General features: G+C 32.5%; 1 protein-coding gene across 1 annotated transcript; it reads right to left on the reverse strand.

Moving 5' to 3' along the window:
* Nucleotides 1-2225: 2225 nt before the first annotated feature.
* Nucleotides 2226-9309, reverse strand: LOC114288780 (shaggy-related protein kinase eta). Its single transcript, XM_028232368.2, has 12 exons — nucleotides 9016-9309; nucleotides 8214-8306; nucleotides 7734-7793; nucleotides 7359-7631; nucleotides 7208-7282; nucleotides 7075-7131; nucleotides 6213-6353; nucleotides 6053-6103; nucleotides 5882-5977; nucleotides 5707-5790; nucleotides 5266-5367; nucleotides 2226-2823 (listed from the first exon to the last, which is right to left on the reverse strand). The coding sequence occupies exons 1-12, from the start codon at nucleotides 9028-9030 to the stop codon at nucleotides 2731-2733; spliced, it is 1140 nt and encodes a 379-aa protein (XP_028088169.1). The 5' UTR covers nucleotides 9031-9309; the 3' UTR covers nucleotides 2226-2730.
* Nucleotides 9310-13918: the final 4609 nt, after the last annotated feature.

The following is a 13918-nucleotide window of genomic DNA, read 5'->3' on the forward strand; positions in this document are numbered from 1 at the left end:
GCCATGCGCAATCCCAAGCTCATCTTTACATCCGCAACCCAACTCTATCAAATTCAAACCATCCCTTGCTGCTGCTGCTGAGGAGCTTGTAGCAATCATAGTACTATCAGTTGCTGTTGTTCTTGTTCTTGTTGCTTTTGTTCTTGTTGGTGTTTTGGATGATGATGGTGATGATGATGGATCAGAACTCAAATGGCAAATCCTGCAAACCCTTTCTCCACCCATATTCTCCTCAAATTTACCGTTCCGATCATCACTACCACACTTGACATCAATGGCGCAATAGTCTTTATCTTGTTTGGAGTCATTTGAATTCTCATTTGGATTCCCATTCTCAGCCCTTTGCTCTTCCGATCTTATCACGATTACAGTCTCAGACACACTCTCATCGACTGAATTCAATGCCTCACTAGTTCCTTTTCCATCACTCAATTCATCGTCCATAATAACTGTCTCTGGATCGAACACTTGAATCGATTGAATACAACAATCAATCACACATATATGTAATCAACTGTCACGGTGGTTCCAATAGAGATGGATTGGAGTGTGGGATAAAAACAGGAAAAAACAAAATTTAAATAATAATAATAATTGCATAGCTGCAAACAAGTTTACTATGTTAATTGCATCGCCGCAAACAAATTTTGCCTTGGTCCAGTCGAACTAAGGCAACCAAATTACAATAACTAATGCCCATTGGATGAGGCAGGATCATTGTTTCTAGGAAATTTCTCTTTTGCTAGGCCAAATTCACTTTCCTGGAAACTCAGTTTGTAAGGGGGAACAAAAATTTCATGAATTGAAGGTGGTATTTGGATGATGGATTTTGGTAAGAAATTGAAAAGAGAATAGGGAAAAAGTAAGTAAAATGTTAATGAAATATAGTTTTATATTTCACTCACATTTTCCAAATTTCTGCCCAAATATATGATCCAAACACAGCTTAATGAACATCTTTGTTGGTGTCCAGAAGCCTTCTTCTCTTCTTATGCGAAGCGTCCATTTCTCTATTCAACAGAAAAAAATTAAGAGTTAAATTCATTTTACTCTCTTGTGATTTGGGACTGAAACACTGAAGAGTAATTCTATTTTTACACACCATTTCTTTTCTGTGCATATCATCTCTTAACACACTTAATGAATTTAAAATATTTTATCTCTCTCAATTTACACACAATTATTCTAATTATACCTTACCTAAAATAATAGTATACGCACTCAAATACTAAAAAGAGTTATGTTCAAGGAGTTCAACGCTTTTGGATTCCATTTCGATGCTCAAGGAGTTCAACGCTTTTGGAGAGGTGTTGTCCAGTCCGTTGGGCTTATTTTTAGATTCCGTTTCGATAATTCAAACCATTCACATTTTAAGATTCGTCAAGTATATCATTCCAACAAAAAATCAAACCGATTGAATAACGGCAACCACGTATTTGGATCAGTTTTAATTTCGTTTTGATAATTCAAACTATTCACATTTTAAAATTCGTCGAGTATATCATTATAACAAAAAATCAAGTCGATTGGATAACGACAATGAAAAAAAAAATGAACAGCGAAAAAAAAAACGATTCATACAAAATTGATATGAGCACATAATTTATATCATCCGATCCACTTAATTTTTTACAGAGACGATATACTCGACGAATATTAAAATATAAACGGTACAGATCATCAAAACGGAAACCTAATGGGCTGGACTGAACTATCCAATCCCAAATTGGACTGGAGACAGTCCAAGTCCGATTTAAATATAGTCAAAAAGTCCCTATTGAATTAAAATGCTACCGATAATTTTTTTTCATCCAAACTAATGAAAGGTGTATGACACTAATTTTTAGAGTGAGTTTGGCTTTTTGAAAAATCAAATTGAAATTAATATAACAAAAATATAATTTTACCCCCATTTTTTCAAATCTAAAATTAGATTAATATGCTAATTAAAATAAATTAAAATATAATTAAGAATTGATCTCACTAACTTATATAATACACAGGGTTTGTAATAATACCATGCCATACAAAATGCAAATCAGATTGAGTTGATGTTAATAGAGCACACTGCAAAACTGCTACCGGAACGACAACATTCCTGTGATTTCATCACAATTTTTCAACAAACTTCCAACAACATAGGATATTGCAGACTGAAATCTGGGCAACATCATGTGCCAGTTTAGACAGGTATATCATTTTCCAATTCCATCATATCAGGGAAGTGAAAAACAGCAAATGAAATATATTGGCAAAATGATGTAAGCATAGTATACATATAGGTACAAAGGAGAGCAATAATATTCTCTGATTCATAGTCAGGCACAACAAACACCATGTCCGTAGAAAATCAAACGACCAACGACAAATCCCTCCCCTCGTATCCCTGCGGTTCTTTCAAGAGCCTTCCTTGCTACCAATACGTGTAATTCTTTCTTTTTTCTTTTTTTTTTCTTTTCAAGCTTTTTCTTTCTGCAAAAAACTTTATGATTATAGAAATTACAATAAAACATATACAAACAGACTACAGATTCCCCCTCCATAATAGTTTTTTCGGGGGTGATGGGGGAATTGGGAGGGGAATTGAGTGCAGCCATTGAACATCCTAAATATTTTGCATCATTGTAGAGCAAGAGAAGCTGCTGATCAGGTAGGTCACCACAGGGTTATTCAAAGCCCCTGTTCGTCTCGTTCATCAATTACTAGAAACCAATTCAACATCACTCCATGTTATGTGATTGAAGGAAAGAAATTAAGACCCATTTGTCGTCTCACGTGCTCTGGTATCAACTTGCCAACAAGCTCCAGAGAAGCTCCAGCCAACTATGACGAAAACAATCAGTTGTTTCAATCATTAGGGATAACTTCAAATGGGAACTTTCTAAGCAGTCACTGATTGATTAACCTCGTAGCAATTTTTCTAATTCAATCAACTCAAGAAAGCATTGTGCGGACTGTAATTATCATTTTTGTTTATAAGCATTATCCATAGATATCTACAACGATTTCACAAAATCTTATCAATCATAACAAAATTCCAGGTATCAGAAAACAAAGTCATGCACACAAGCACTTGAGATTTAAAAAATGAATAAATAAAAAAAAAGAAAGAAAGAAAGAAAAAACGAAAAGAAAAACCGACAAGTTGATAACGCCATGACTCCATTTATACATTTGTTCTCCACTACTGGTGTCAATAAATTATAAGTAAGCATACATCTGTTATTTTATTAACTGATAGGCTAATAGTACTATCATCATTCATTCCAGTACGTAACAAAACAATTTCATTTGAAGGTAATGAATCCATAAAACAAAGAATCACTTATTATTTCCCCCAACCCACAATACTTTTCACCTCAATTCAGTTTGGTATTGTCTAAAGAAATTTCATTTTTGTTTTTGTTTTCCAGAAACAAATGAGAACTTCGACAACATCCCTTCTTATTGTTCTCATTTTCGTACGAAAACACTTTCTAAAATGGGGTGCTTCCAAAAAATCTTTCCTAAAATAGTTGGGAAAATTAGTGGAAAAATCTCTTTCTGGAAACTTGTAGTCATAGATCCTACAAAAATACTTGTGATCCAATAAATCCTATATTTGTTTGGAATTGTATTCTAGGAGGTACTTTCTTTAAATTAGATGTTTTTTCATGACAATATTACCATTATTTTGGTCAACATGCCTATATGGCAACATTTTTTTTTAAAAATATATTTCGGATCTTTAAAAATTTATGACATTCAAAATACACATCAATTTTTGATAAAATTTAGAAACTTACTCAACGAGATATATCAAACAAAATCTCAATTGAATATAAAATTATGCAAAAGGAAAAAGTAAAAATTTCACACTATTTTTGGATTTGAAAATATCAATCGCTGTATTTGGTTTCAATTTTCTGAAAATTAAATATTTTGTTTTTCGTATTTTTTTGTTTTTAGTGAATATTTTTAAAATTTTAAGTAATTTTTTCTTTTTTAGATGCACTTTACTTAGATGTCTTCAAAAAAATAAAATATTGTAAAAAAATATTTTAAAAAATCAATAAATATACAAGAATATGAAAATATACTTCTCTTTTTTTTTGGATATTTAGTGAATTTTTTTTTAAAAAAAATCACAAATATTATACTTTTAAACAAAAAAATACGAAGAATAAAAAACTTCAATTTTCTAAAAAGTGAAACTAAACAAGCTAAATTTTTTCCACTTCTACAATTTTACACTTTTGAGGAATGTTGTTAAGGGACTCCTCATCTCTGCATGTACCAAACCAAACCAAGTCAACCCTCAAGTCCCATCAAATGGGGTCAACTACATGAATCATTCTTCTCCATTCGGCTCTATCACGGGCTACAATTTTTCACCGCACCCAGGCGCCAATGGCCGTTGCTCATTTTTTGAAACACCCAAAGACAGGCGCAACACATCACTTAAGGGAAACGACCTAGCATTTAATCGATTCAAAGTATGATTCATGTTCATAAGGGATCCAAGCGGCTTTTTTTACGTGTTAGCTGTCGACTACCTAACACACAACCGTCCTCTTTTACCTAGGCTTGGGACCGGCGGAGTTAATAAACAACTGCGACAAAGTTCCCCATCCCCACATATGTATATATATTTGTATATATGCAAAGATGTAAAATAGTGTGAATGTTCTAGGAAGTGAATATTCGGCACTTAATAGAGTTCAATCATATACAATGAAACTTTTTCTTACTTAGTGATTTTTCATCATTTTTTACCATAATCTCTGTTGTTGTTATTATTATTATTAATGAAAAAGTAAAAAAGTCTTTGGGGGTGTTTGTTACAATAGGTGATTGTAACTTTATTTGAATTTGGGAGTTTGTGTCAGATTATTTGGTGCAATTTATGCTTATAACTTATTAGGCAAAAAGAATCTGAAAAAGGCAAATTATCTGGATGCTGGGGGAGAGGTGATTTTAGCTTTTGCTTTCTGATTATCAGCTTTTAGCTTCAAATAATCTCTAACAAACAGGGTGTTCATGTCTTATTTATTACATGAAAATATGATTTTAACTTGCAAAAGCACTGAGTAAAGTTTTGCCTTTTTTCATTTAGCAAGCAAGAGTTCTTCAACAAATTCTTCTATTTGATATTATCAATTAAACATTGTAGCCACCCAACGGATGAACGAAACGAAAATAGAAAAAATACTTTGCATGTCTTTTCCACCAACCAAAATAAATTAATAAAAAGAGAGAAAAGAAAAAGTTGGTTATGGGATCTACCTCTTGCTTGAAGTTGAACAGAGGAGGCAATGGGCGACCATTTGGTAGGCGGACATTGGGTTCTCGAAGCTCATCAAAAAATGGATGTGCACATGCCTCTAGCTGCAATATCAAGAATCAAATCCACTCAATCAGGGGAGAATGGATATGCAAGAGGGAGAGCCTAAACCATAATAACTCATAGGTATTGTTTGGATCAATGGAATGAAGGTGTAATGGAATGCTCATTCACTTAAAATGTCAATTCTTATATTTGGTTCATTAAAAAAAGAAAAACGATGAAAAATGTATTGCAAATGGAATTCACCATTAGAAAGGATTGGTCATTCCATTCCATTCCATTCCACTTTCATTCCAGAATGGAGAATCAATGACTATCACTATTTACATAACTAGACAACAATGAAATGTTCATACAAATGCAAGCAGAACCAAACTTACTGCAGTGCAGCGAAGACTTGGGGAGTATTGTAGTAGCCTTGAGGCAAGATCAATTGCTTCAGGAGGCATCCTTTGGTGGAAAACCTGAAACCACAAACTCAAAATCAGAGTGATAAAGGCTGTTATAAAAAGCAAAATGATTCAGCACAACTTCATGGTAGAATGAAAAGCATACCTTGTGCCAAGGGTGTGCCTTTATTTGTGGAAATCTAAAATCAGTATAACCTGGGTTCATACAACGAATTTCTTCCCGAGTCGGTGTACCAAGAACCTGGAATAAAGAATGTAAGAAACTATCACATTGGTAATGAATTGCATGACTTCTGATACAAATTATGAACTGCACCTTGATAATCTCCACAAGCTGTTCTACTGCATTTTCTCCAGGGAACAATGGCTACAAAAGCAAACATAATGAAAAGTCAGCTAAACATGGTATGACCAAAATCAAAAGTACGAGGACATTTCCATAAGCATAAGGTGTAGAACACGAAAACGCTGCTCACCTGGCCTAAAAGAAGCTCAGCGAGGACACAACCAGCTGACCAGATATCAATTGAAGTTGTATATTCCGTGGCACCAAATATGAGTTCTGGAGCCCGATAGAAACGTGAGCATATGTATGCTATGTTTGCTTCACCCTTCACCTAATGACAATTGGAATCACAGTGAAAACATGAAGTAAAAAGCCCCACAAACATGAAGTTCAATGATATTCACCAGCATGAATGTGTTACCAAGAGGCAGCAGCTTCAATCATGAAATATACATATAAATGTAATTTTAGTATCATGATATCCACATGAATGGAGACAATTGGTCAATTACACTCCAGCTTGGATCCTTACTAGGGATCATTTCCTAGGGGACTCGCTATGAGAAGCTAAGGGATTATTTCATCAGATTTGACACACGATTGGGATGATTCTTATATACATCCTATAAGAATCAATATCGCCACACAAACTAGAAAGTATTGAGGAAAAATGGAATGTGGAATTCCATTAACAATATGCAAAGGTGAGTTTACATTTAATATAGAACATAGCTGCAGCGACAGACCAAAATTTGGGGCAATTCTCTTAAAGTTTGAAGCTCATGAAGTGGCTAATGCCCAAAAAGTATAATATGCGTAGATGTGACTTGTCTCTTGAGCATGTGATAAGTGAACACCAGAGTTGATCACAATCTTTCAAGTATTATGCCTAATGATGATCATTTCACACCGCATTGGCATAAGGGTCAATAGAAACTTCGAAAAAATTCTACTCGTCATCTAAAAAGATACTAGATAGCCATCAGATGAGAGAGAGAGAGAGAGAGAGAGAGAGAGAGATTAGGAAAGCTGAAACAAATAGATGCACATACTAGCATTTTTGCACTTCCAAAATCACAAATCTTGACCTGGTGAGAAAGAGGATCAACCTGTATAAAGCCAACAACGAGCTCAGAAAACAGCCATGCAGAGTTATCTCAAATTAACAATCAAAGAAATTCATACCAGAACATTTTGAGGCTTCAAATCCCTGTGACAAACTCCAGGAACATTGTGCATATATGCCAGCCCCCTGAAAATCTGGTAAATACGACCCTAATTAATACCATTGGAAGAGATAAGAAAATAATGGAACCTTGGGAAGCACCATGCATACTTGGTAAGTGTAAAGTTTCACATAGATGAGAGGCATTCTCTGGTTCAAATTGCTGTAATGCTTCAAAACCCGATATATGGTCTCTGGGACATACTCCATCACTAAGTTGAGAAAAAGCTCATCTTTACTCGTAGTGGAAAAGAAGCAATGTTTCAGAGAAACCACATTTGGATGATCCATTGTGCGCATTAATTGCAATTCACGGTTCTTGTATCTTCTGTCTTGTAAAACCTTCTTTATTGCTACTGTCTCTCCAGTTTCCAAGCATTTGGCCTATGAGAAGAGCAGCATTAGTGCATCAAATGAGGGAAAAAAAAAAAAAAAAAAAAAAAAAATTCTTCTACATCAAAAGAGCATCAATAATCGTCTGCACACCTGAAAAACAATTCCAAACGATCCAGTCCCAACAACACGCTCTGCCATGTAACTGATCGTCTGCAATAACAATAATAGTGTGTTAAAAAAAATTTAAAAATAAAGAAATAAAATCTGCAACCAAAATGCAAATACCCCTACCCTCAACCCAAAACATGAGGGACATTAACAGGTAAGCATTTAAAACATTTACATCTTATTGAATAGTTAATGATTGTGTTATGATTAACAATTCACATATACATGTCACAAAATTTATATATATAGAAAAGAAAAAAGAAATGCAAATATGTATGGACTGAATTCCAGTTGATTTGAAGACCCGATCAAATGAGAAGCCATGCTTTTGTGTCATTCTAGTGAAAATTTTAATTTTATTAAATGTGTGCACCGTGCACAAAATTATATGTATGTATGCATGAATCAATAACACAACTTGTTCAGAGCAAGTCAAAAGGGTATTCAAGAAGGTAGTATTACCTGTTTGGGTTCTCCATTTTTGCCACCTATGGTCGTGGAAATAATGTGACCAGTGACTGTATCGTTTGAGTCGACAACTGGGGCAGAGATCTCCTGCAAGACATATCAGATCAAGATGGCACACAAACAATTCACAGATCATTTACCTATGACAAACAACTGGTATTTAGAAAATATACATGAGCTTGGACAAATCAGAAATTAGAAATCTCATAGATCAACAAATCACTGACGAAACGAGATAGTAGAATATGACCCACCAATCACATGAAGCAAATACCCTGATCAAGAACAATACTAATGGCATTCCACTGAGCAATTATACTAAACTAAACCAGAGAAATATTTAAAATGACAATGAGCAAATGAAAATCACAGAAACATAAAATAAAACCAAAATTACACAAAATCACTATGATCTAAAAGATAGTTCAGCTAAGATTCAGACCATATGTCAAAAAAAAAAAAAAGGACCCAAATCAGTCAAAAATCAACATAGAAGGGAGACAGGACAAAAAGATTCCCAACTTCAAACCCTACCATCAAAGCAATCACCAGAAATGCAAGTGAAGGAAACAACCCAGCTCATCAAATAAACCCTAAGCAACCCTCAGTTTAGTTGCCCAGAAAACAGAACAAGAAGAAACAAAAACCCACATGGAATTCTACTATTTAAGCAAAAGGGTATGTAAAATAGGGGCCAGTTTAGCAAATTTTCCAGGGAAACAAACGGAAAGCGCACACACAGCAATTCAGATATGAGAGTCATGGTAAATTTTCCGGGAAAATGTAGAGATCTTACCTTGTCGTCGGCCATAATTTTTCAGGCGAAAGATGGAGATGAAGGAAGAAGAGGAAAGGAAGAAGAATATTTTCTTTTTGGACAAAAAGAGTTTCAGCTCATAATTGTCGGGCGGAACGAGGGAGGACCCATCAGCCAAACAAACTCCATGTGATTACAGCTCCTTTTTGTTCTTCTCTCTCTCTCTCTCTCTCTCTCTCTCTACTCTCTCTCATATCGGAGAATATACAGAGGCCCCTAAAGGTCCTGTTAATTACGAGAATGTCATTTCAATAAGTGAAGTTGGCCGGCTACATTTACCGGCCATGTTCGGGAATTGAATTTTGTTCTTTTTTTTTTCCTGGTGAAATAAATAATAAAAATAAAATAGATTAAAATAGATAATAAGATAAATATTACATTTAAATTATAATTATTTAATTTTTTCTCTTATAATTATCAAATCAATTACAAAAAAATCAGCTATCATTCTAAATGTAACTTTTTACTCAAGTTAAAATATCCAAATAGCTAAAATGTCAATTAAAATAGCCGAATTTTGAAACATTGCAGGTAGAATGTTGGACAATTAAAAATAAAAAATAAAAAAACTCAATAGTTTGATTTTGGTATAAAATAAATATTATATTTTTAATTATGTTAATTTAAATTTTAAATTTTTTATTTATTTAAAATTTTTAATTATGTTCATTTAAATTTTAAATTTTAAGTGAATCTTGAAAAGTGAAACAAACCAAACAATTGTATAATTTCACTTTGCAGGATTCACTTTTTAGAAAATTGAAATTTTTGGTTCCTTGTATTTTTTTTTTTTTATTTTCACTGAATTTTTTTGATATTTTAAGTAATTTTATTAATTTTTAGATACACTTAACATAAATACACTTAAAAAAGATATAATATTTGTGAAAAACATATTTAAAAAATTTACTAAATACTAAAAATATAACAAAAAAATACAAGAATTCAGTACATTTTCATATTCTTGTGTATTTATTAATTTTTAAAATATTTTTTACAAATATTTTAATTTTTAGATATATCTCTATGTAAAGTACATTTAAAAAAGTAAAAAAAAATACTTAAAATTTTAAAAATATTTAATAAAAATAAAAAAAATTGAAAATTTGAATTTTAAAAAATTAAATTGAAAAAATTAAAACCAAATCGAGTTAATTGTATCTTTCATTCACTACCATGGTCTATTTTGAGTGGGAACTTGCTATTTTGTGATATGACAACCAGCAAGTTGGACAACCAAAACTGATCATTTCAAAATTGTTGCGGAGTGTTTGAAAAAGTTCGCTTTTTAATTTTTTTAATTTTTTTTGAGTAAAAAATATAAAAAATATTGTGATCAAAAATAGATAAAAAAAAATTAAAAATTGATTTTTTACTCTCTTTCCAAAGGCCCTGATGCAAGTTCGAATATAAATAGTGCCCTTGAAAAGTTGACCATTCTAAATTAGTAGTATAATAAAATAACTCAATAAAATAAGCAAACCACTTGATTTCTAATAATGTATTCAACCATTGAAGTAAGTAAAGAATATGTGCCCTTTGATACAAAATTGACGAAACAATAATACCACCTACTTTTAAGGCCACTGGTCAAAGGACAACCTAGATGAGTTGAATAACTAGTTATTGATCCATAGTTTTTTAGATGATTAAATTTATGGGAGTGGACTAGAAATGAGCATTATCTATCTGACCTTCGAATATCATTTAATTCGAATTGTTTACATTTATTTGGACAGTTTTGTAGAATTATTAGAGTTAGATACAGGTTAGGATTTTTCTGTTTTGCGAGTTACGGGCGGGTCACGAGTTTTACCTACACTCGCATTCACCCGTTCGCATCTGTATACATTTTTTTTTTTCTTTTTTTAAAATCTGGACCATCAAATTTTCATGTAAGTTTTGCTTCACCACTAGTCAACCACTTTTTTTCACATCATTATAATAACATTATAACATTACAATAATATCACACACGCTTTGTTTAAAATACTTATTATTCAATTGGAATTTCTCCAATTCTTTGCAAATCTAGTTATGTGATTTTTTTTATATGTTAGTTTTTATTTAATTTTCATTCTAATTTTTTGTAATCCAATTTTACTGGAGGATAGTGCTGAATATCCCACAATCATGAATATTTAAAAAATAGAGAAAAACAAGCCCAAAAATAAATTTTTAAAGAAAAAAACTCAATCTGCAAATCGCCTGCACATTCGCGAACCCTATCTACACAAACCGCAAACCACACTGCGGATGATTGCGGATTCAATTTTTCTCAAACCGCAGACATGCGAGTGGATCCAAACCGCAAACCAAACTGTAAAAAACCGATCTGCGAGCACTCCAAGAGTGGACACCTTCTAATTGATTATCACAATTGAATGGTTTATTAGTCTCATTCATAGTAGATTCATTTCGGGCTCAGTTTAATAATATAAGTCGTTCATTTTATAAGATTTATTAAGTGAATTATTTATTTAAAAAAATGAAATTTATCAAATTTCAGAATCAACTTGATTGGATCAAATTTGTTTGAAAAATAATTAATAAAGAATATGAATTTAAAAGTAAACAGTCTATTTTTTGCCCCCTAACCAATAACGTCTAATCAAATGGCTATAAATGTCTAATCTATCTAATTTTTGACACAAATGATCTACTCATAAAACTCTACAAAATAAACCATTTAGATTATCGAAGTGAGGCCCATAATCGACCCCATTAAGCAAACTAGATGGTTTAGTTGGTTCTCTCCTCTTGGAGAGAAACCTAGCCCTGAATTTACATAAACGTAATTAAATCATGTAAAATTATCGAGCATGTATATATCAAAACAATGGGTTCGTTTGTGATATATATTTTATCTTATAAGATCTCTATTATGTAACAATTCAGATTTTTAATTATTATGTAAAATTTATACTAATATTATTTAATCTCAATTCGGAAAATATATAATTTATTATATATTATTATGTCTAATTTTGTAAAATAATATAATTATTAAAAGTTTAGGGGTCAAAATATAAATAATAATAATAATGGGTGTGGTATTAAAATAAATAATTAATTTTCTATTGATATATGATAAAATGTAATTTAATTAAAAATTAATTAATTTATATAATTATATTAAAATATTGAGTCAAAGAGTAATTATCTTAAATATCTATTAAAAATAAGAATGAATCTATATAATTATAAATTAAATCTGAGCGAAAGCCACGTCTAACCACGTGGAGGCCATGTACGCGTCTCTCCTCCCTATAAAAGGGAGAAGGCGTTTATCCTGAAGAAAGAAAAAGAAAGGAAAGAAAAGAAAGAATGAAGAAAGAAAAGGAAAGAAAGAAGAAAGGAACGGATAGAAAGAAAGGAAAGAAAGGAAAAAATAGTAGAAGCTGAATGGATCTTTGGTAGTAGAAAGAAAGAGTAAGGTATTATAGTTAAGGTTAGTTATATTATATCTTGAGTCATCAAAATACATTTTACGTATGTTTTGACTTACCAAAATTTGTTTTATACAAGTTATGTTTTATTAGTATATTAATAAAAGTTCTGTTTTATAAATATTTCAGTTACATGGTTTTATTTCTTAACCCTATTTGCTTAAAAGGAAACTCATGAATATGTTTGTTTTACTTTTAAAGAACATTTGGCTATGACCTTATAGACAATTATGTTTTGTAAGTACCGCCACGGGAGTCACACGCCTTGGGGGACTTAAATAATTATTGGTCTCTGTTTGGTTACTTTGCGACTCTCTGTCTGTCATAGATCCATTGACCTCTATTCTGTGCGGACCAAAGTACTGTGCGGAGCTAAGTGCTACACTATTGTGGGAGCCACCTCTAGAATCCGTACGAGCCACATCTTGAATTTGTATCTCTGTTCTGTGCGGACCAAAGTGCTGTGCGAAGGTAAGTGTTACACTATTGTGGGAGCCACCTCTAGAATCCGTACGAGCCACCTCTTGAATCCGTACGAGCCACCGCTTGAATCCGTACCTCTGTTCTGATTGTCACTCTTGTGACCTCTCTTCTGTTCAGTACCGTGGTTATGGTTATTTACTTACATAATTTCTGTATTTCAGTTCTGCTACTTAAATGATTTGGTTACTAATGATTTATGTACCAAACTGAGTTGTGCAAATGTTTTGGCTACATAATTATCCATGGTTATTTCGTGTCCCTTATACTATTGGTATAATATTTCTCACTCTGCCATGTGCTGATAGTTATTTACCAATTTTCAAGAAACATGCAATTCAGAAATAGCTTTTACAAAGTCTTAGATGCGGGGCTGCGGAATAGACACACACACAGCATTTTTATGATATTTTTCTTTGTAAATATCGACCTTTTTGGTCAAAACAATTTTGTAATAAAAATAGAAATTCCAATGATTATTTTGGTACCCTCATTTAAATATTACTTCCGCTCGCATTTATTGATTTGTTTAAGAATTGGCCGTAGGTAACCTCAGTTACTGGCCATCACGATGCTTAACCCTTGGGTACGGGGAGCGGGTCATGACATATTATCCTCCAATAGACACAAAAAAAATTGTTAACTTCCTCATTTTACCTCTCTCTAAGAAACCCTAGTCACTCTCTCTTTCTCTTCTCCTTAGGAGGGAGAGGACAATGTTTTTAACCTTCCTCTCCCTTCCATTTCTTCTCCTACTATTTCGATCACCATAATAGCCACTACTACTTGTCTTTTTTCCGTTATTGGTTTGCCACCTAGAAAGCTTTCAGATCTAATATCAGATTTGATTCATAACCAAGATCCAATACCGTTAAACAAATTGCTATACACTAGGTGACCACCTCAAATCCATAATATTTCATTTTGTAATGTAGATGCAGGTATTAAGGTAC

Source organism: Camellia sinensis, chromosome 9 (genome assembly GCF_055761805.1).
Source record: "Camellia sinensis isolate YWXY chromosome 9, ASM5576180v1, whole genome shotgun sequence".
Lineage (NCBI taxonomy): Eukaryota > Viridiplantae > Streptophyta > Magnoliopsida > Ericales > Theaceae > Camellia > Camellia sinensis.